Source organism: Zingiber officinale, chromosome 3B (assembly GCF_018446385.1).
Source record: "Zingiber officinale cultivar Zhangliang chromosome 3B, Zo_v1.1, whole genome shotgun sequence".
Taxonomy (NCBI): domain Eukaryota; kingdom Viridiplantae; phylum Streptophyta; class Magnoliopsida; order Zingiberales; family Zingiberaceae; genus Zingiber; species Zingiber officinale.
In genome coordinates, this window is record NC_055991.1 from 2,474,043 (window position 1) to 2,497,696 (window position 23,654).

The window sequence follows — 23,654 nt, forward strand, 5'->3', positions numbered from 1 at the left end:
GTGCTTGAAGAACCTCCCTGCTGATCTGGTGGACGACGATGACTCGATGAGCAGCAACCGGTACGAGGAACCCGACCAACCCATGCAAAGCATCGATGAGATAATGCCGATCTCAGCCGAGGCGACCATTCCTGCAGCCAACACTCGTGGACTCAACCAGTACCTGACAGATGGTCTCGACGACATCGACGAGGATGACATGGAAGATTTGGACTCCGATTCCGATCTTTAATTAATTACTCTTTAAAACGATCATGTTCGGATTAATTCCATGGCAGTTCTCGCAGGTAGATCCGCTCGCAGGCGCATTATAAAATGTTGGTGTGGTTCGGATGATTCGTCGGTGCGATTTGAACGGATAGATGTCGCGATGCGATGGGAGAGCATGCGGGGGGCAGTGTCGGTTATAGTTCGGTTGACTGGGCGGGCCTGTTGGCTAGCCCGCCCGCTCGCTCGCGCGCGCTGTGAGGGGGTGAAAAGGGCGAGGGGTGGAATCGAATGGCTGGTTGGTATTTCCTCTCTTCGTTTGTGGAGAGGAGAGCGCTCCTCTTTCTCCTCCCTTCGCCTCTTTGCCCTCTCAATCGCTATCGCTTTCGCTCGCCCCCTTCTGACCGCCTCCCCCCGTCGCGTCCTCAGTCTCTTCAGTGATCGAAGGTGCCGGAGGACGCCGAGGCAGGCTGACGGCGAGAATGGAAGCTCCGGCAGGGAGGGGCCGGTGATGTCGGACAAGGGATGGATTTCGAGGCCTCGGGGACGCAGATGCGCGGCTCGGTCAGGGTCGTCTCGGAGGGGCCTTCTTCGTCGTCGCAGATGGGGCTCGAGGAAGGTTGGGTTAGGGTTTCCTTGATCGTACAGCACTGTAGCAATGCTGTGAGTTGTCGTAGAATGGGGTTGTCTTATATTGAAGGGAGGGAGGGGGTGGGGGAGAGAGTAGGTTTCTTCTTCGCCGATGCGGAACTGTTGCCATTTTGACACAACGCTTTGGGTTTCCTCCACTTCGTTTCTATTTTAAATTTCCCTGCTGCATCGAATTTGGTGAAGTTAGGTGTTTTAGAAATCCATCCTAGATTTTTTTGATTTTTTTTTTTCTAGTCTTTTTTCTGAGATAAGCTGTGCTATGTGATTTATGTTACTCCCGTTCGGTGGTTTTTTTGTTGCCTCAATTTTTCGTTGTTATTGTTTTGATATTTTGGGATTATAGCTCTGCAGTTATCTGCTAGGGTAATTCTGACATTATCGTGGAATCTGTCATTCGTTTTAATTTGGTGATGGCGACCCAGTTCATGCTTAGGTAACATCAAGCTACTTGAGGTCGAAAGTGTAAAACTTTTTCTTGGTCATGATATGGTAATACATATATTTGTGAACTTTAGAAGTTCTAGTCTGTCTATGCCATGTAAGGAACTTCTTTTCTCATTTATTATTATTTGTCTTATCCACTGACAAGAGTCTCGTTGTAGCAGTCATAATGATTCTCTGTTTTTTGTTTTTTTTTTATCTCTTACACCATGTCCATTGTGCAGCTGTTTAACGATAGAAAACTTTTTCCCTGACGTTTCATCTCTGAAGATGCTATTATCACGTAATGCTATCTAAAACTTCTATACTTAACTGTACTCTGGCAGAAGCAATGTGGGCAGGGAGCTTGAGAGGAGGTGGAGGTGGAGGAGGTTCAATGGACTCTGGACCTTACCCTGAACGGCCAGGAGAGCCAGACTGTTCTTATTACATCAGGACTGGCCTCTGTAGATTTGGAATAACTTGCAAATTTAATCATCCTCCCAATCGGGTATTGGTAATAAAAATCCCTCTGAGATCAACTCTATGAACTTGACAATGTGATACAGAAATACAATACTGAATTACTTTCTATCTTCAACATCTTGAGATGCGTGTGATTCTCAGTTTTGTGCATTAAAATTTACATTAATGTGACAATCCATTTGTTAGATTAAAGAAATTTAATAGTTACTAATCAAAGTTTCCTCATTAGACTTGGAAGCATTCATTTATTCTAAGAAAGCAGGATTCATTAAAGGGCTTCTACACAAAAATCCTGTTAAGTTATATGATTGCAGTACTATTCCAATGCTTCAGAGTTGGCTGCCCTTGGTGCTATGCTAAGTTGCAATAAATTATATGCCAGAAGTTTTCTATGTTCTACTTTACTTGAGATTGATCCAGTCGGTTGATTGCAAACATAGTTGTGAATACAGATCAGATTCTAAGGTTTTGTATATAAAAATAAAATTTTCAGTATGAAAATGGTGAAAATAATAAGAGAACTCTATATTCTATTAATCTTGTCACTTCTGTCATTGTAGAATTCATAATTAATGCTGTTAACTTTAGCAGTTATGTATTGCACCACAAACTGAATAACTTAGCTAAAAGTGCTTGTGATTTTTGTTAACCATTAAATGGGACTTGTCAAGATGCATTATATAAATGTGTAATTTCTACAATTTTGAACAGAACAATTAAATAGTGTGAAGAGTGAGATTACATGCTTAGCAGTACACGAGACCATCATCAAATTTAAGTATTTCCCTCAGAACAATTCCACCATGTATTCTTCCTGACTTTGCAACCTGAGTAAAATGCTGATAAGCTCCATTACATGTACTCTATCCGTTCTGACTGTTTTCTCTTTTTCTAGCACTTGATACCCGGCATGCTAGAATTGCTGCATGCATTTGACTGTTCCATAAATAGGACATAATTGGACATTTTGGTGATTGTCTTGTGTTGAAAATTTAGAAATATATCATTCTTATTGTGCCACTTCTTTTGCCAGACATGTTACTTAGCTTCCCGTATAGCAAATTATGTGGTTTTTAACTGGTCCTGCAAATCTCAGGCTGTAGCTGCTGCAAGAATCAGGGGTGGGTATCCTGAAAGAGTAGGCCAACCTGAATGTCAGGTCTCTGCATTGTCACATTTAGTTTCATTAATGTTTATATGCATACATTTCCATGTTCATCCAGTGACAAAGTTTATTGCTAAAGTCAAAGATAGGTTTTTAAACTAATTTATAACATTATACCAATTAGCTTTGATATTTGTTAGCTTTATGAGATACGTTTCCTCCTATTGAAGAATTGCAATCAACTTAGTGTTAAGTCTGGGCTTGTTGCTGAACTTTCACTTATATTGTTTCCATTGTCTTTATTTCATTGCACTGTGTTAAGAGTTATCTACCAAGAAATTAAGATCTATGCTTTAATGGAATCAGCCACATGGGCCTATCGAGAAATTCATCTCTAGTTGTTATTTATTTTTGTCTAGTACCAAGTATATTTTTTGTTTATCATCTTTTATTCAATTGTGTACTCAGAGCAAGTTTTTTTCCTTGTTACGACAATATACAAACATTGCAATCCAATAAAGTTTGAGAAAAAAAATGCAATACTTGTTCTAGTCCGCATCAGTGTTGCTTTGCTTGAATCCAGTTTTCTTTTTCTTAGTTATATTTTCTTCTTCCATTATTTATATTCCATTCTTGTTTTGCTTCTTTAGCATTTGTTAGGGATGGATTATAAATCTTATTCATCTACTTGAATCCAGTCACTGTGTTAATCAGCCTTTCTCCGCAAAAAATGAAAGAGAAAACAACTTTTTATTTAGGCTAATATTTAAGTACAAGATAACATATACAATTTCCTTTTCAAACTTATACATGTGTCTGTTATGATATGTTTTATCTTAGTTATATACGTCATTGACTCTGCTAAGTGCTAACAAAAGCCTGCTCTGTGTCAATGTAAATCAGTCATACAGTCGACCTTGCTGATCTATCTTTCTGCATCGTTGAATGTTACTTAACAGTCCATGTTAACAGTTAGATACCCTTATATAACAGTTAGATGCTTGTATATAACAGATAATATTGTTGTTTCAAATATGGCCAATGTTCATTTTATTCTACAACTTCATAAACTTAGTTAAATTTGTTTATGTACTACTGTCAATCTTAAGGAAAAGACTAAGTGTGTTAATCTATCATGTATCTGTTAGGTTCGGCTTCACATCATTTTTTGACATGCCACATTTAAATTATCAAAAAAATGTGATAATGTAACATGCACTAACCCAATCGGCAGACTATATCAATAATTTTTCATCCGAAATATTAGGACTCCATGACACTTTTTTGAGATGACATCATTGATGTTAGGGAATTAATGGTTTATTGACATAATATCCTACTTATGTAATGTTGATAGTTAACATTACATGTCACATTTGTTAGGATCAACATCATGAGAAATTAGTCAATTTTAATTTTTTTAATGCTTGTTTTCTTAAGAGTTAGATCAAATTAAATGGAATACACCAAGGGAGAAGAGAGAGGAAGATGGTGGAGTTTTGTTGTCACACAAGTAATTCCTTATTTACACTTGCTTCAATATTTCCCTAAGCTTCTTCTTTGTAACCCATACATTTTTTCCAACCCATTAGATCTAATAATTAGTTTGAAAATAATTCTCTACATTTAATTAGTTTGAAGGGGAGCCTTAGCGCAACGGTAAAACTGTTATCGTGTGACCTAGAGATCACGAGTTTGAGTCTTAGAAACAACCTCTTGTAAATAGAGTAAGGCTGGACAATATACCTTCCCCCGAGATTTGTATTAGTGGGAGCTTTGTGCACGGGTTGTCCTTTTTAATTTTAATTTAGGGATAAATTAATTATGATCCAATCTAAGTAATTCTCAAGTAATTTAATTTTAAAATTTTAATTATCTACACAACACATTTTGCATTAACTCATGATAGTTAATAGTTACTAAGTGAATCTCCTACAATTGCCTATGTGTGCATGAGTAGCCAACAAACCATGTCTGTGGCAGCACATGTACGACCAACAAAATAAGACAATTTAATGACCATTAAAAGGACCAATTTGACATAGTAACATTCGGAAACTATATGCAAAGACTTTAGAATCATGGTGGACAAAAGTAGCCCATCACAACCCATGGACTAAATCATAATAACCCGGCGACTACTACTTATCATTTGGCACAATTTTTGTCATCACTTGTGGACCAAGTTCATGGCAACCAACACTTCTCTTTGCAAGCCACACAAGACTACACACTCATATTGAATAGTATGTTTGCATGCACAATGCAGTTCCATGTTGACCAAGTCACAGAGCAATGTGAATACATCGTAGAGCTTCACAGCTGGCCAATAGCATAGACAATGCTATGCGTGTGTCTTGCACAAGCTGAACCTCACGACCCACCTGCTGTGTGGAAACTGCTACAATGCATCTAACATGGGCCTATAGTTGTCCTCTAGTGTGGACACCGTCGCATGCGTGCCCTACACAGGTAGAGCCTCGCGACCCTCCAACTGTATAGATACCATTGTGCATCTCTTGCTTGGGCCCACAACCTACCTACTATATGAACAACTCTGTGTGCGTCCCACTTAGGCCTACAACCCATCTACTATGCAAACATTGACACACACACATTCTATAATCGTGACCTTGTGGGTGACATGAAAAGTGAACAAAGTCGTTTGTCCTCATTTTTCTTATTCAGAACCTGCATCCTTTTTTATTTGATCATTAAAGCTTGCTTTGATGCCATTGTTGGGCCATCATCCCTGAAGGAGCACATTGATGCACTGAAATTTGGCCCTTGCTTCATGCTTTATAATTATTTCACACATTATATATATGATCGCTAAAGTAACAATGCTACAAGAATCTTTTATTACAATGATCAATCACAAAAAGTCAATGAGATCGTAAAGAAGAATAATTCTTTTTATTAGTAATAACAATAATGCAACTACATTATATTTCCGTGTATGGAGATTGATTGTAGAGTACTATCACTAACATTATCATCATGTCAAGAAGGTGATATTCTGGTAGGCCTACTGAATACTGACACAAGGCAGACAAACATCAATAAATTTAGTAGCTCTCTCCCTTGGTGCTATAATTAAGGGAAATTTAAAGGTTAAAATTATAAAATAGAAGTTGATGTAAAAATGTAAATAATCAATATCTAAAACAACCTAAAATATTTTTACTATGCTTGGATTTTTAACTAGTAGTTTAATTGCAGTATCATACAAGCAAAAGGGCATGCAGCCACATCAGCAATATGACTGAGCCATTTTGTCATGTGGATCAGTAAAATTAACAATGCACTTAACTGAGGTTGATTACAAGCTATGATTCAAAAATATTCTGAAGTTTCTGTAAAAAAATTTGATTGAAATATAAAAAGGGTTAATGACAAACAGTCCATACAATTTATACTATATTCAGATACTTTGATTTTTTTTAACCTCCTTTCTTTTTTACAATCTAAGCTGGAAGCTATCTCAATTTTTATTTTTGTTGTCTTAAATTATAAGACAGAGCTTGATACTATATTTTTTATTTTTTACTCTCTACAGTATTTCTTGAAGACAGGAACATGCAAATTTGGAGCTACATGCAAGTTCCACCATCCCAAAGATAAGGCTGGAATTGCTGGGCTAGTTCAGTTAAATATTCTAGGCTACCCTTTACGTCCGGTTTGTGAATATGCTAACCCTACTACATCTATTCTTAGAGCATCTACTTCTAGTAATGGGATGTGCTAGTTTGATTCGATTAAACGAGACCTAATACCCTTTCATTTCCATGTTTTATTTATACTTTCTTTGCTAGTTAAGTTGTCCTACGATAATCCACAATTTTTGTATCATAGAATGAGAAGGAATGTGCATATTACACAAGAACTGGGGAGTGTAAATTTGGGAATACATGCAAATTCCACCATCCACAGCCCTCAAATGCAGTAGTTTCTTTACGTGGCTCTCCAGTCTATTCTTCACTACATTCCCCAACAACCCCCAGTCAGCAATCTTATCCTGCAGGGATGACAAATTGGACATTACCAAGATCTTCTTTTATTCCAAGCCCTCGATGGCAGGCTTCTTCAAGTTATGCCCAGTTGATTCTTCCTCAGGGCATGGTCCATGTTCCAAGTTGGGCGTCTTATTCTGTAAGTTTGTCTCACTCTTCCTTATTACTTTTATGAGTTTGAGCAGTCGGTATTGGAAACATGATTTTAGTCTGATTACTAGCTCACTATTAAATATTAACCTATAAAAAATTGCATGTATACATATCACGACGATTAGTTCCTTGTGAAATTTTACATGATTTTAGTTTTCAACCGTGAAATTCACTACCATTGTCAAGTTAGGAAGTTGCTTTTGGACAGTGATGAAAATACTTATGTTGCATAATCTTGACCTCTTAATGCTATCAACTTATATGCAGATTTACAGAAAATATGTGCACACTTTTATGCTATGCTTGTATCAAGTAGTATCATTCACTCACTGGGAAGTTTTTGCTTGAAATCCCCTTTACCAGACCTTTTCTCATAACACGGACATCAACCTCGAACCATGATCCTCCAATTTGTTAATATTGAAGATTTTTATTGGATTTTGATACATATATTGCTTTATTGAAATTTAAAAGTAATTTTGGCCAAAATGTGTTCAATTTTCATTTGAAACTACATAATTTAACCTAAAACAACCTACTGATTGTTGTAGAAGTGAACTATATATAGAAACATGTCTCAGGATCTGATGGTGGTGACTTGGTTAGTGTTGCTTAAAAGTTAAATGAAGACCAAAAAAGCTTTGTAGAAAAATCTGTTTCAGAGTTAATTTCTTTTTCCATTTTGGATTTTTTTTTTTGGATAATTTTGTCTGATCTAGCTTAGGAAAGCAATGCAAATTAGGAATTTATGTTTTAAAAGTTTTTAGATTTCAAAAAATAGTTTGATAGGCTCTCCTCTTTATGATAATTAAGTCTTTAAAGGGAGTCACCAAGTTTTATTTAGGATTGTAGGAAAGTTTTGGTAGAAGTTTAATTAATTTAGTTTGTTTTCTAGTTTGTTCCTTGGTTAATATCTTTTCTTATTGAGTGTTTTTAGATATACAATTATTTCGTTCCTATAATATTTTTAGTTTGATTTTAGTTTTTGTTTGGTTTGGAGCCTCTAAAAGGAACCCCAATACCCACCATTGTCAATCATCTATATAATATATTCCTCTTTGTGAGTGTTCATTCTCTGCATGAAATAAATTATTTCTGTGCATGATATTATTTTATCCCTATGCTGCATCGAAGTGATTCGAAAGTCTTGTGTCAATTTTTTATTCTCTGCTTTGCTGAATCAGGAAGTTATCTTTAAATGTTTAGAAGCTAGAGAAGCTTAAAAGTTTATTTTCTGATTTGAAATGTTTATTCTAATAAGCTCATTATCTGCATTTGCTATCCATATTTTTCTAGTTTTGGCGCAACGGTAAAGTGGTTGTCATGTGACCTTGAGGTTACAGATTTGAATCGCAGAAATAGTCTCTTGTAATGCATGGTAAAACTGCATATATGTCCGACCCTTCCCTGGACTAGCATTTGTGGGAGCTTCGTATACCGGGCTGCCCTTTGGGTGTTCAGTCATCCTGGCGATGAGATTTAAATTAACCACTAAAGTCAAGGGCCAATAAATGACATGCCTATACTATCATGGTCAGTAGCATGAACAAGGATTATTTGGAGTGTCCTGAGTTTAACTAGTGGAAAGCCAACATGTGTATGGTTAGTTCAGTTGACAGGTGAGTGCTGTGGAAAGTCTGGATCTACTTAGGCCCTTTGACTAGGTGGTATTCTACCGTTAGATGAGCATTCACTTTGAAGCCTGCAAAAGGGATTTGGGGGCCAAATGGAAATGTTTTGTAAGAAAGATTGACTATTGTAACACAATGTCTATCAACTGATAAATCTAAGTTTTGTCATGGTAATGTCTAGCACGATCAAAATCTGAAGCCTTGCTTTCCTGTTTAAATAAATGAGTTGGCAGAGTAGCATTAGGGCGCAAGCGCATCTGAGATGGTTTCATCCAACAACCCTATAATTTAGATAAGTTGATTAGAGTTAAAATTGTGAAGGAAATAAGTTTGTCAAAGAAATTGTTATATGATTTATAATAATCTAAGTGGATCTGAATATTACTCCTAGTTTTACAGAGTCTAATAGCTTGATACGATTCATGAAGCCAATGCCAAATAGTTGAGACTCATGACTTGTTATTGTTATATAATATGCCTACAGGGACAACTGGGTTCATCTCCGGAGTCTCAACAAACAACAGGGAGTGCTCCGTTTTATAACCCCTCACATCAAGGTGAGACAAGTGGTGGAGCTCAAGGGAAATTTTCGTCCTACCGACCAAACTCTGTTACTATGGGGCTATATACAGCAATCCCAAATGTATTTCCTGATAGACCTGGGCAACCTGAATGCCAATTCTACATGAAGACAGGAGATTGTAAGTTTGGTGCAGTCTGCAGGTTCCATCATCCAAGGGAGAGATCAATTCCTGCTCCAAACTGTGGGTTGAGTCCATTGGGCCTTCCTGTGCGTCCAGTAAGTTTCCCATCAAACCTTATTTTTCTTCTACTTTGATCAATAAACCATGCGTACCTAGGATCAGTATCAAATCTCATACTGCTTGTAAACATTTGTTGGTTTAATTTATGTGCCACTAAATGATTTCTTTTGCACCAATAAAAAATATTATTGCCTAATGAACACTATTATAAGCTGATATTGCGAGTGTGTTTTTTCTTGCCTTCAATTTCTTGTTTTCTTGATAGTATTTTTTTGATGCATGACTGCAGAAGTTAAGATTTCATATGCTCTTATAACATTTACCGAAGAGACTGAAATGACAATGGACAACAATACGAACATTAGCAAGTAGGAGCAAGCAACATTATTGCTGATTTTTTTTGTGCTACAGTGTCTGAAGAGATTTTAATCAACATGAGTAGGTTGAGAAAAGTAATTAAGGTGCAGCTTTGCAATTTCCGTTAGTGTCTTACCTGGATGGGAATGGTTTGAACAACAATCTATTATGCAAGTACATTAGAATTACAGGAAATTTTCATGCAAACAGTCTTTTCACTATTTGGAACATTTCTAATTTGATGCCACGCGGCCACCTACAAGTTTCACCTTTCTCCCGGCTACATGTTTAGCAATCTAACTTCGTGGTCATTTATGAACTTAAGCATGATGAATTAGATTGCAAAAAGATCACTGGTTCTCCTAATGCATGGTTAGGTTGCACGGTGCTTCATGCAACTTTCTTTAAGATTTCAGTGGTAAGCCAAATGCTAAAGTTTACTAGAACCTTACATATTTCTCCTTATTTCTTCACTCCGGACATTTGGTCCTAAAATAATGATGTCGTGGAACATTTCCTTTACCAAAATTAAGACCACAAAGTTGCATACTTTATTATGATTTCTTCAAGCTTACAGGTAGTACGTGAAATGCATGATAACAGATACCTGGATTCCACATGTTAATTCTTATTTTTTCACATCAGGCAAGGATAATGTTTCTGAGTCATTTCCTTTACCAAACTTTTTGTCAAAGATTAAAATCTTACTACTATACCTATTTTGCCTCAAATCTCTCTGTTCAATGATGAATGGGAATTGTGCATGGTGCAAGACTTTTATTGTCTAATTCTAAATAATCCTCTTTGCCAAAGATACCATCATATTTCTGCCTTATTAATTGTGTTTCTCTTTGACATTTCATTTTAGTTTCTGAAATCACTTGTGGATTTTTGTGACTGGGCCAAGAGTTTGGATGGATACAATGAAGGGTCACCGAAGCCTTCAAGATATGAATGAAATTTTTCTTAAAACATGAGAATGACTTAGATGCTGATTTTTGATCTAGCTTCAAGTTTGAGGGTGTAGTTTCACTAGAAGCAACTTATCCATCAACTCAAAACACAAACTTTAGGAGCCAATACATATTAAGAATTTGAGGGGTTCCTGTACTTAACTCGCTGCATGCTAGTAACCAAAATAAAAAGTTGATTCCCAATCTTATCTTTTCCTTATTTTATCATGAAACAAAGAAACTAGCTGAGGATGTAATTTCAACAGGGTGAGCCTGTGTGCCTTTTCTACTCTCGATACGGAATCTGCAAATTTGGGCCAAACTGCAAGTTTGATCATCCAATGGGTACTTTCACCTATGGCCTTACTGCATCCCCCACAGCTGATGTCCCAACTGTTCGTCATCTCCTGGGATCCTCTTCAGAGCCTCCTGCTTTGACATTGCCATCAGAAGGTACTGGCAACAGTAGCTCAGGAGTCCCAAGGAGATTATCACTATCAGAATCTAGGCAAACAACCTCTGGTGATGAAAATGCTGAGACAGAGTCATAGATAATTGCCAATTCAAGCATTTGCAGGTTTCTTTTTTCCCTAGACAAGTAGATGATTTTCTGTCTGTAATATCCAGTTTTCCTCACTGGAGATGTACAGCTATTTTCATGTTGTATTTTTTTTCCCCCTCACCTGAAGATGCATCCATTCGGTGGCAAACAAGGATTGCCTATTTAATGTATATCATCATAAATTTAACTGTCAATTGTTATGGGGAATATGCAAGCCCCCCATCACATTGATGTTTCTAATTATCTCTGCAATCTCATCTCGCCTTAACTCACTCGAATTTATGCTCTTGCATGCGAGTGTATGTATATCTGGAGATAAAGCTACAAGGAAATTCTAGTATAAATCTTCACTTTGTTCTCGTATTTTTCTATTGTTTCTGCGTAACTTGTCTAAATTTTCATTAGTTATTATGTTATTAATTTATCATCACAGGAAGTTGTTAATCTCAAGTTCCTAATTTTAGACTGCTCACTTAACTAGGAAGAGACAACTATCTCATTGCATGAATTATTTGCAAATGGAGCTCTATCGGATCCGAAACTTAGGAGCACCGTTGAAGTCAGTTCCTTTCCACCCTTTCACTCAGGGCAAAGATAGCTTGACCAATGGGAAACCAAGGCACCATCAGTCCAATGCAGGTACGTTAATAATTAGGTAGCTGAAACAGACACAAGATTGCAATCTTTCTCTCGAATCCCCATCAACCTGATGAAAAGAATATCAGTGCCATCCTCCTTCGGCCTTCGAAGGAATTGACTTAGTTAAATGGCAAAGTCTGGCATAAACTAAAGCTCTCTTAAAGCTAGGAATAAAGATGTTCATGCCTTGCCTTTCTTCCTCCCACATTTTTAAACTTAGTATTTATTATTGAAAGCCTCCTTAAGGTTATTCTATGTAAATTAATTTTAATCAAGGGCGCCCTTTGGCAATAATTAAATTCAATTTTCTTTAGTAATTTTAATTGTGCCTAAAAAGATTTCTGCTTCTGCTTCGGCTATAAATATGGCCTCCTCCTCCAGGGCGAAGAAGTCGTCGGCAGTCCATCCCCAGCCTCTCCCATCGTCGACAATCCGTCTCTCTCATTTGTCTTCCACCTCCAAACCCTATTCGTTCCTCGATTTGATCGGACGATGGGCGGCCGGGAGATCTCCCGCAGAGGGCTACTATTCGCCGTCTTGCTCGTTTCCGCCGCGATCCCTATGGCGTTCGCCACCACTTCCTCTTCCCCGAAGAAGGAATCCAAGTCGTGGGGACCTCCTCCGCAGCTAGTGTCGGAGCTCCCTGTGGACGCCGGCGTCCGGGTTACTTCCTCCGCCGTCTTCCGCATCTACGGCAACGTCTACCCTCTCGGGTGAAGCTCAAGGTTTGGGGTTCACGAGATGGGTGGGCTCTAATAGTTGAGTTTTCTTGGAATTTGTAGGTTGTACTATGTGGAGATGCACATTGGCAAACCCCCGAAGCCCTACTTCCTGGATGTCGACACCGGGAGCGATCTCACCTGGCTCCAATGCGATGCTCCCTGCGTCAGGTGCTCCAAGGTTAGGTTTTTATCCTTGTTTTTCCATCCCCTGCTGGACTCCTCCTGATTCCCCCAAACTTTTTCAAGATTCAATTAACGACCGTGTGTTTTTCATCGATCTAGGGACCTCACCCGTGGTACCGACCGAACAAGAAGAAGCTGGTCAACTGCAAAGACCCTCTCTGCGTTGCCCTTCACTCCGGCGTCGTCCAGGACCAGAACTGCGAGCAGTGCGATTACGAGATCCAGTACGAGGACCGAGGCTCCTCCCTTGGCGTCCTCATCGCCGACTCCTTCGCCGTCCGCCTCACAAACAGTACCGTGGCCCGCCCCACCCTCGCCTTCGGGTCAGTAACCTAACTCAGCACTCCAATTCCTGTAAAAATCAAATCGCTGCCACCCATATCGACGCAGCTGGTACGTTCAGGTGTGGATACGATCAGCAGGTCCCAAATCAAGACGCCTCTGCGTCGACAGATGGAATTCTCGGGCTCGGAACAGGTAAAGTTAGCATCTTGTCGCAGCTCAGCGATCAGGGGGTGACCAAAAATGTGGTCGGTCACTGCCTCGGTGGAAAGGGAGGCGGCTACCTTTTCTTCGGAGACGATTTGGTCCCTACCTCTCGGATGACCTGGTCGCCCATGTCTCGCATCGGATCAAAGTGAGATGCTATTTTAGTTGCGATTGTTGAACTTTTTCCTGCAGGAGCTCTGATTTCTTGTCATTATTATCAGAAACTACTACTCACCTGGGCCTGCAAACCTCTATTGGGATAATCAATATTTGGGAGTAAAGCAAACGGAGGTGGTTCTGGATACTGGGAGTACCTTCACCTACTTTGGCCATCAATCCTACCAAGCTTTCCTCTCAGCTGTAAATATGAACTGAGTCTTCGGATTGAACGGTGTTCATTTCCATTATAGTGCTGACATTGATTCTTTGAGTTTTCATAGGTCAAGAGTGATCTGTCGGAGAAGCCACTCAAGGAGGAAGCCGACCCATCGCTTCCAGTGTGCTGGAAAGGGCAGAAGCCATTCAAGTCGGTGTCTGATGTGAAAAAGTATTTCAAAACATTAACCTTTAACTTCGTGAATGGAAAGAGAGCATTGCTTGAAATGCTTCCTCAGAATTATCTGATCATCACCGTAGGCATTTGCAACCCTCCTCTCGACTAAAACAAGCCAACATATTAATTGTTGATATTGAAATTCTGATGTTTCATTTGCAGAAATATGGCAACGCATGCTTAGGAATTCTCAATGGCACTGAAGTCGGACTGGGCAACCTCAATGTAATTGGAGGTAAACAAATCAGCAACTTGCAAACGAGTTTTGAAAAAACCTTTCATTGTTCTCCTGATGAAACACTTTGATGTGATTGTGGAATGTTTTCAGACATTTCTTTGCTAGACCACATGGTCGTTTATGACAATGAGAAGCAGCACATCGGATGGGTTCGAGCGGCATGTGATAGACTCCCTAAGTCTGGAATTTCTTCACTGTGATGATTTAGTTTTACTTGGATGTGCACGGAAAGGTGGAGGTTTCTCACTCTGAAACTCTTTTCTGTGTCAGTGTAGATAGTGAGGACGGTGGCCTCTACAATGATCTCTCTCAATATGGTAGCAGGGGTTTCCTTTCGAAAGGATGGCCTTCATATGACCTATGATCTCTTATATTAGTTAAAGAAAGAAAGAAAGAAAAAACATAGCAATATCCTTTGTTGTTAAATTTCAATATCAAAAAATGCTCTCTCCATTTGAACAGAATAAAGTAGTTAACAATTTTAGCGTATGTAATTACAGTCACCAATTCAAATTCAGCTGCTCTGCTTCTGAATTGTTCATGTTGCCTCTTTGAATCATATTGCAATCCTTGTCTTCCTGCAACTTTTATTTTGGATTGGTGCATATTAACTCTCCTGTCTAAAAGACTGACAAGGCACCAGGAGGGCCATACTAAATTTAGAAGATCCAGATGATCCTTTTCCATGGAGATGCGATGAGATAAAATTTGATTTGTATGTACTCTGAATTTATCGATGGATGTAGGGGGAAAAAATTATACAAAAATTCTTTATTCTTCTAAATAGGAATGGTACTAAATTTAAGGATAAAAAAATTACCAAAAAAGCTAAAAAAAGCTACTGAAGTACTCCCATGAATTTCACAAGTGCATCAAAGCCATATATTTAGTCCTCGGTTTTAATTAAAATCACTCTGTTCTAATTGAAATCACCATCCGTCAATACTCATATCTTATCTACTCAAAGTCAAATAATCATCCATCAATCCTCATATCTTATCTATAACTCAAAAGTCAAATGGTTTCGTTTAATATTTAGCATTCCTGACCTTTATTCTATCTAATCATTCGAACTGACAATTCAATAAAATAAAATCTATATTTTACAATTCTCGTTCCATTAATAAAACATGAAATAAGAAGTAAACAAGTTACTCCTCTGGTTGTTGATGTGGTTGGATAAAGAGAAAAAAATAGCTGCTTGTAAAAGATTGTTAGTGGGAAAAAAAAATAAAAGGAAGATTGTTGCTTTTGATAAAAATAGGGAAGAGAAGATGAGAAGGAAGAAGTAAAAGAAGATAAAATTATCTTTTTCATTAACAACCTCAATTAGTTTTGACGAGCTTGGCAATGATAAAAAGAGAGCAAGGTAAAACAAAACATGATTATTTTTGTGGTGCTAACAAAATCTTAAAAAACACTAGAAGAGGAAAAAGATGTGAGGGTTAAGTGCTATTGTTGTTGTTGTTGAAAGAGGACAACAACTAATGTTGCGTTTCTTGTTTGTTGGAGAAAATAAAGGAGAAGAAAAAGTAGTTCTGGTGTTGAGAAGAGAAGAGGAAAAAACTATAGGTTTACTGTCGACGGAGAAAAGTATAAGAAGAAGGAAATGGGAAAAAAAAGAGATGGGTGAAAGCAGGATGGTGGCGTATAATACGGCGATGGTGTCTAGCATGACAGTGGCGTTCGACACGACTATGACCTACAACACGACAGGGGTTGCAATGTGAGTAGGAAGAAAAGGCAGAAAAAAAAAGGAAAGAAAAGTTTTTTTTTTTTTTTCAAAAATACACTAATTTGTTTTAAATCTTAAACTTGGTTCGTTCATAACTTAACCAAATCAATTCTAAATCAATTCTTATTTGAACCAACATTATCTTTATCTCCACACCTTTCTAAATATATAATTAATTTTAGTTTTCCAACAACGAACAATGGTGAATCAACCGATCAAAATGACAATGAGGTATAATATTATTTTTTTAAAACTCAAGGGGGTAATCGCATCCCCTCATTTTTTTATTTGACAGGCGAAATATGGAGCCGGAGAGACAAGGCTCCTTTACCATATAAAAATCACCTATAATATATATATATATATATATATATATATATATATATATATATATATATATATATATATATATATATATATTGCGCGTGCGCGTCGGTCCCGGAATTACTCTATATATATAATCCATCAAAGGCCATAACTTAAGTCCATCAAGGCCCAGCCCAACTGCTTGTTATTCCGGAAAGGAAACCCTTCAGAGTACAGAGCCCCCCATCCTTCGTCCGCTCCCACCTCGTTCTCCTCTGCATCTCTTTTAGCTCGATCAATATCTCCCAGTACCGTTCGATCTGACATCACTACCCCCGATCACCGTCCGCCTACTGCCTTCTCCGCTTCCCGCGCGACCGCCCCAGAAGGAATATGCCGCCGAGCTCCGAAGGAAGCGACCTCGCCGACCGCGAGCTGTACTCCATCCCCGCGTCCTCGAGTACCTGAACCCCTTCTGGATTAGCTCTTCTTTCTTCGTTGCATCGAGGGTTAGGGTTTTGATGTCCGTCTTTTTTGGTTTGGTTTGGTTCCTCTTTGACTCAGGTTGGTTTCGTTGGGATGAGATCCACGACACGGAGAAGCGATCGCTCCCGGAGTTCTTCGACGGTTCCGCTGCCTCCCGGAACCCTAGAGTCTACAAGGAGTACCGCGATTTCATCATCAACAAATACCGCGAGGACCCGTCCAAGCGCATCACTTTTACCGAGATCCGCAAGTCTTTAATTGGAGACGTCGGGTACATACAGAACGTGTTCCGGTGCCTGGAGAAATGGGGGCTGATCAATTTCTGGGCGAAGCCAGTGGCAGGGGTGCCTCCGCCCGCCGAGGATGATGGGCCAAAGGTTGTGGTGGAAGAAGGGGTGCCGGGTGGTGTGCAGGTCGTGCAAGCTTCCATTCCGCAGAGGAAGAGGGTGGCCACGACGGGATTGGGTGGAGAAAACGGGTTCAAGTTACCATCTTTGACTTCGTACACTGATGTGTTTGGAGATTGGGCCCCGAAGAGGGGTCCTGTATGTGGAGTCTGCGGTAAACAATTCAATGTTAGCGGAACTGAGTCGTTAGAGGTATCTTCTGCTTTCCTATCCTTAGTACATTTCCGTAACCCCCCACATTTGATTTGCTTCAGAGATAATTAAATTATAATCTATTATCTTCTCGGCCTACGTTACAGAATTCTTCTTCATCTTTGGTAAGAATTATCTATGGACTTGAAAGTATTTTTTTCATGTTGGCATTTTGGTCTCTCGTCGAAACAGAAGGATTTTGTTACCATGCTGTGTTGACACCGAGCATTCTTCAAAGCATCCCTATATCACCTAAAATGAGTTTTAGTTCTATAATCTCCTTTCACTTAGCATGTTTACCTCCAAATAATTGCCTATAAAAATTATAAAAAGTTGAGTTAAAAGATTTATATTAACACGTAACAAAAATATAACAAGCATCAAATGTGAGCATTGGTTCTTATATTAAAATGAATGTCATGTATTAGATGGGAGTATGATTTTCATAGCATTCTACCATGATTAATCCCATAGTTGTTCGATACACATATAAAATAATTCTCCAAACGAGGTTATCTGGTATTGGAATTGATTTCTCCATATATTCACAAATATATCTTGGTTGACTATTGAAACTGGAATGAATATAGGTATAAGCTTATCGATAGATCTCAGTTGTTGGTACACGTGTCTGATAAGTGACCTCCTTGAATTCTCATCTCTTTTTAGTGATTTATCTCATTCTAGTTTTTGATAAATGAAATCGAAGGATGAGTTATGAGAATATAATCTTTGATTTTGATCAATATCATCTATTGGTGCTTCTCCTTCTCTTTTCTCTCTTTTTAAACTACCGACTTCTTCTGATCGACAAGAATATAAGGATGAATAATGACAGGAGGATCTTTTCTTAGTTATATACCAGTCCAGATAGCCTCGATCTCATCATACCACCAAACCGTGCCAACATTGATGAGACAGTGACATTTACCCCATACCAACATACTATCAACATTGGTCGGTGATTAGACAATATGCTTGAGCCATACAAACCCATACCTTTTGGAGTTTTGAACCAATGCTTTTTTTTTGCACTTCCAATTTGAATGGGTAAAACCAACTAAGAAATTTCACTGTCATTTTTGCTGCATGTTGAATGCTTTATGGGGTGTAGAGAATTAATCATTTTTGAAGAGTTCAACATGGAAGTTGGAGAAAGTACTGGTTCTTTATGCTTAGATGTAGGCTCATGGACATAAGAGTGATTGATCAACATTTATTCATTACGGATAAATTGGACTAATCAATAGCGCTTCAGTGAATTTCTACTTGTGAATTGTGAACTTGGTCTTCAGCATACCAGGTTATGGGATAGGATGGTGTTATGTCTCTTTTATTCTATACTGCCTCCAGTTGACATTAATTACTGGATTGTGACATCTTTTGTAAGTTCTGTGCTGTTTCTTATCATGGCTTTGCAGGGAGGACTGATTGTATGCCCAAATTGCTCTAAAGATAAGAGTCAGGTCAATGCTACCGTAAAGGACGTGAAGCTTGAGACTGATGACAGTGCCAATCATGTAATGAGTGCATGGACAGATGCAGAGACTCTTCTTCTTCTAGAATCTGTGCTAAAGCATGGAGACGACTGGGATCTTATTGCGCAGCATGTACGAACTAAGAGTAAGCTGGATTGTATTTCAAGGCTTATACAACTGCCTTTTGGCGAGCATATTTTGGATTCCATTAATGGAGCAGTTGCTGGTAGTAACTCAATAAGCAAGACAACTGATGCCAAAGAAATGCAATCCCCGATACATGAACCACCACATGAGCCCGATAAGGTGGATGGATATATTGAAACTGATGGGAAAGATGTTGAAGAATCTACTCCAGAACGTCCTTTAAAGAGGAGATGCTATAATTCTTTTGTAAATGCTGCAGATTCACTACTAAAACAGGTGCATTCTAACTATACATTACTTATCATTCATGTCTACAAAAGTCTTGATGTTGTTTAATATGAGTATGAATCAAAATGCTATCTTATGTTTGTTAGGTAGCATGCTTGTCTACTGTTGCTGGTTTGCAGATTGCTGCTTCTGCAGCAGATGCTGCTCTCACAGCATTGGGTAGTGAGAATCCATCTTCAAGCAAGGTCTTTTCTATCAATAAGGATCCATTAAATGATTTAATTTGCACAAGTGATGAACCCAACAGGTTAGTCTCCTTCCCTACTTTTTCTTTATTTTTTGGCATGCCTAGCTCTTAAAAGGGAATACTTCTGTTGTGATTGTATAGTCATTTCAATGTATTGAAGACTGAAGATCCAGATCTGGAGCTGCAAAAAGTTACTGGTAGGTGATTACTCCTTTGTTTTAGCATTAAATCGAAACATATTCTCTGGTGGATTTATTGGATGCTATAAAAAGCCATGATATGGCTTTAGAGTTTCCCATAATTCTTACATTTAGAACTAAACTAGAAATGAAGTAAACTACATATATTGACTTAATTAGGGAATATTGGTGATTTTGTCATGACCATGAAAAATGTTGGTGCTTGATTCTTTGGAAGTTCTGCACTAACATTAGTCTCTAATATGCTCAATAAAAGTCTCAATTGAGAACTTGATATAATCTATACCATATTTTGTTCAGCCAATTTACATTTTGTGCCTGTATGAAGGTGCTGCTTTGCTAACATAGAAATCTCTAGATATGAAAGAAAAAAAGAGAGGAAAGGGCATGGTTAGCAAAATCAGTGTTAAGATTGGAATCATGCAAATAAAGAACTCAAGTATAGGTTGTTTAAGATTAGTAGGATTGTTCAAATCGAAATCGGCAAGAAAAATAAGAAACGAGAAATAATAAAATTTCATATATGAGATTACAAGAGTTGTTCAGTACTTATTATATAAAATTACTTAACCGAACGTATTCAGATATTAATAATGCAATATATAATAATGCTATGGTCATCTATTTAAAAGGAATAAACAATAAAAATAGTTTATAACTTAGAAAAGGATCCTATTTTGGTAGATTACTCAATAATACTAGAATTTTAATTATTTTTTAAAATAAAAGTGACATTATTCAATAATCATAGGTTTTTCCTAACTGCATCTGAATTGATTATAATTGAAGGAAGATTATTTTAATTTAGAATCATTGTTGATTGAGAGATTATTATATTCTCTCTTGATTCACAATAAACATTCTTGATCCATAATAAGCTCATTTGATTAATAGTGATGACAAGGTTGAATAACTAATCCTTAATCTTTCAGTGAATGAGAGAAAGAAGTAACATATGGATGAGTTGGGTCAAACACAGCTTGATTGATGATGATGTTACATGACTGAAATTCTACTCAACATATAATCTTGTCTCAGTTTGCTTAGTATGTTTGCAGATAAAAATGATGTAATTAGATAGAGTTAACCATCTGACATTATGGAGGCATTAGATAATGATATGGCAGATAATTCTGATATGTACAACTCATTAAATCTTTGTTTGTATCATGCTGCTACTTTATCATTGTTTTGTTGTGTTGTAAAACTCTACACCAAAATTTAAGAGTATTGTTATGCTTGATATTAGCCATTTAATGACACCCTTAGACACCTTTGACATTTCACACGTTTGTGTTATGTTGTATATTCATTCTACTGTTATAAAAACTTCAAATCATATAATGGCATCCTTTTATGTTACCTGTTGCATGCAATAGATTTAAGTGGTGGTCATATGATTAAGTGTAATGGTATTTTACTCGTTGGTGTCAATTAGGTGGTCTGTGGACTTTTGTTGCTCTTCATGGTGCTTTCGGACTAATAGGTTTCATGTTACGCCAATTCGAACTTGCTCGATCTGTTCAATTGCGGCCTTATAATGCAATCGCATTTTCTGGTCCAATTGCTGTTTTTGTTTCCGTATTCTTGATTTATCCACTGGGTCAATCTGGTTGGTTCTTTGCACCAAGTTTTGGCGTAGCAACTATATTTAGATTCATCCTCTTTTTCCAAGGGTTTCATAATTGGACGTTAAAATCCATTTCATATGATGGGAGTTGCCGGAGTATTAGGCGCTGCTCTGCTATGCCTTCCTTACCCATCTACTCTAAATTTATGCTGGATTTCTCTGTCTACCCCTTCCTTGCCGATGTTGGGCACCCATCACTCTAATATTGAAGCCCTCATTGGTTCTGGTAAAAATTGTGAAACAATTATGTCCAACACCTAGATCCATAACCTTGCCATCTACTCATACCTGAGTCAAAGTAACATAATATTCAAAGCAAATTGTATGCAGTTTTTTCTTGTCGTAATTAACTGTCTCTTCAATATCATCTTGAAAATTTTCTTTTTCTTCTCAAGATATTCACAAAGGTGGCCAAGAAATGAATTTTGGGGCTACAACACTTCAAATAAAGGCTTCAATTGCAACTGCACTTGGTGCAACTGCTGCACGTGCCAAGCTACTTGCTGACCAGGAGGAAAGGGAAATAGAACTGCTGCTGGCATCCATTATTGAGGCGCAGGTTTCTCTCCACCATTACTTTGTTTTTCCAAATAAATAGTTGTTTTTGAAGACAGGTTCTCCTATACTCTCAGTCTTTATTTGTTTAGATTATAGTAGTTAAGGCTGGATCCTGGAAAGTTAATCAAATCATTGTCAAATGCCAAAAGGTGCTATCTGATCTATAATATCAGTCAAACCTAAAATGTTACGTTCAAGATCTATGGGCCTCATCATACTTTTGTTATGTTGGAGAATGTGAAAATTTAACTGAATTTTAATGAAATTTAAGTTATGACAAATTTATGCACAAGATATGTAAATCGTTACATTATTTTGGTGATTGCTGTTGATATGCCAATTTGAATGCTGGCATGACATGCTTTTATGTAGTTCTCAATACATAAATCAGCAAATCTTTTAGTGCAATGTCACATCAAAAGAAACACCTTATTTGCACTTCTGCTAGCACATGTACAATGTAAACTTAGCATTACGGAAGCATGTCATGTCAAATAAGCACTGTGAAAATTAAAGATAATATGAAAAATGAGCGTTATGGCTCTTATGTTGTGTCAAATAAGACTTGTTGTGCATAGCATGTTATGTCAAGTCAGACTTGCCAATTGATATAGTATTATAGTTATAATTGAAATGATGATTTGGTACCATGCAAGCATATAAAATTAAGAAAAACATTTACTAACAAATTAATTGTGCTTGAACAACAAAATTAAGATATATACTAATTTGTTTCCATGCGCGCACACTTTTTTTTTTTGTCAATGGTGACTCTACTAACTAACTAGCTGACATCTTTGGTTGTCCACCTTTTCGTCTACATTTTTATGTACACCATCTCTTGCGTTCTCTCATTGATGTAAAGTAGGAATTGATTTATTTTTTAAAATTTGAATTGTAGTTAAATTGTGTAATTGCCTTATTTTAGATGTTGAAAGTTTGATATTTTTAATTTGGTAGAAATATTTTTTAATTTAGCTAGATTTTAATTTATATCTTTTAATTTGGGAAGAGTTCTTTTGATTTGGTATGTGTGGTCGTCAATAGCCCATTTACTTGTGTGTTCATCTTTGTTGTACCACCAGAATTTAACTAAAATTATGGTTACACTTACTAAACTAATAAGAACATGACCTTAACATAGAGTTGAATGGCAGAATAAAATTTATGTAGCGGCTATAAGATTGTTCAGACATGATTATGCTGCTCTCGTATGTGTTTGATTTGAGTTTAAAAGCGAATGATGGATCTCAGTTTTACATTTTTTTCTGTACGTTCTTTCTTTTAACAGCTTAGAAAGATGCAATACAAAATCAAACGTTTGGAAGAGTTGGAGTCCATGATGGAGAAGGAATACAGCCTTTTGCAGAAGGAAAAGGAATCTATTTTAGAAGAATGGTTGATGGTGCTGGAGCACTCGTTTAAGACCGGAATACCAAGATGGAGGGATATTACACTGCCCAAACCTTTCTTGAACACTACCACCTTTTAGAATCAGTTAACTTTGAAGATTCTGTTTGTTGGTTCTGTGCCTAATCAAGGTTCTTCGGTTGTTCTTGTAATTTGAACAGCATAAGTCTGTAAAATTCTTCTAGCTCAATCGATTTCCGCTTACATTCCCCAACATTGGAGGTATGTAATACTGCCTTTTCAGAGTCACCTGATTAAAGAAGCCAATGTGCTATTGCAATTATTTATAGACATTGCTGAAGGTGCCATAGAAGTGTTTCCTTTCTTTAAACTACAGTAGTTTCTCTTCTTTTTTTCACTTGGCAGATTTTCAATCCTATAACTAATTCCTTTTTCCATAAGTGGAAAAGGTATTAAAAAGGTAGGTGTTCATGTTTTTCTTTTATATACGTATCCCGAAACACTAGCAATTTGCGAATGCAAATTTCAATTTATTGTTTGTTT

The 23,654-nt window shown here is 37.5% G+C and overlaps 3 protein-coding genes across 5 annotated transcripts; all 3 read left to right on the plus strand.

Annotated features, from left to right (window-relative positions):
- Positions 1-468: 468 nt before the first annotated feature.
- Positions 469-11,574, plus strand: LOC122055506 (zinc finger CCCH domain-containing protein ZFN-like). Of its 2 annotated transcripts, none has more exons than XM_042616973.1 (7): positions 469-826; positions 1,626-1,789; positions 2,861-2,923; positions 6,429-6,548; positions 6,725-7,021; positions 9,151-9,465; positions 11,007-11,574. In XM_042616973.1, exons 1-7 carry the CDS (start codon positions 733-735, stop codon positions 11,289-11,291), a joined length of 1,338 nt encoding a protein of 445 aa, XP_042472907.1. In that variant the 5' UTR covers positions 469-732; the 3' UTR covers positions 11,292-11,574. The 2 variants fall into 2 exon arrangements, with proteins under 2 accessions (XP_042472907.1, XP_042472906.1); XM_042616972.1 differs by having other exon boundaries at positions 470-826; positions 1,626-1,795.
- A 197-nt stretch (positions 11,575-11,771) lies between these two features.
- Positions 11,772-14,667, plus strand: LOC122055504 (aspartic proteinase Asp1-like). Of its 2 annotated transcripts, none has more exons than XM_042616969.1 (10): positions 11,772-11,941; positions 12,323-12,654; positions 12,724-12,841; positions 12,946-13,169; positions 13,250-13,483; positions 13,557-13,695; positions 13,776-13,967; positions 14,051-14,123; positions 14,217-14,304; positions 14,397-14,667. In XM_042616969.1, exons 1-10 carry the CDS (start codon positions 11,909-11,911, stop codon positions 14,488-14,490), a joined length of 1,527 nt encoding a protein of 508 aa, XP_042472903.1. In that variant the 5' UTR covers positions 11,772-11,908; the 3' UTR covers positions 14,491-14,667. The 2 variants fall into 2 exon arrangements, with proteins under 2 accessions (XP_042472903.1, XP_042472904.1); XM_042616970.1 differs by having other exon boundaries at positions 11,773-11,941; positions 14,402-14,667.
- A 1,714-nt stretch (positions 14,668-16,381) lies between these two features.
- LOC122055507 (SWI/SNF complex subunit SWI3A homolog) lies at positions 16,382-23,382 on the plus strand. Its single transcript, XM_042616974.1, has 7 exons — positions 16,382-16,627; positions 16,732-17,252; positions 18,674-19,153; positions 19,252-19,412; positions 19,494-19,549; positions 21,578-21,741; positions 23,032-23,382. Exons 1-7 carry the CDS (start codon positions 16,561-16,563, stop codon positions 23,230-23,232), a joined length of 1,650 nt encoding a protein of 549 aa, XP_042472908.1. The 5' UTR covers positions 16,382-16,560; the 3' UTR covers positions 23,233-23,382.
- Positions 23,383-23,654: the final 272 nt, after the last annotated feature.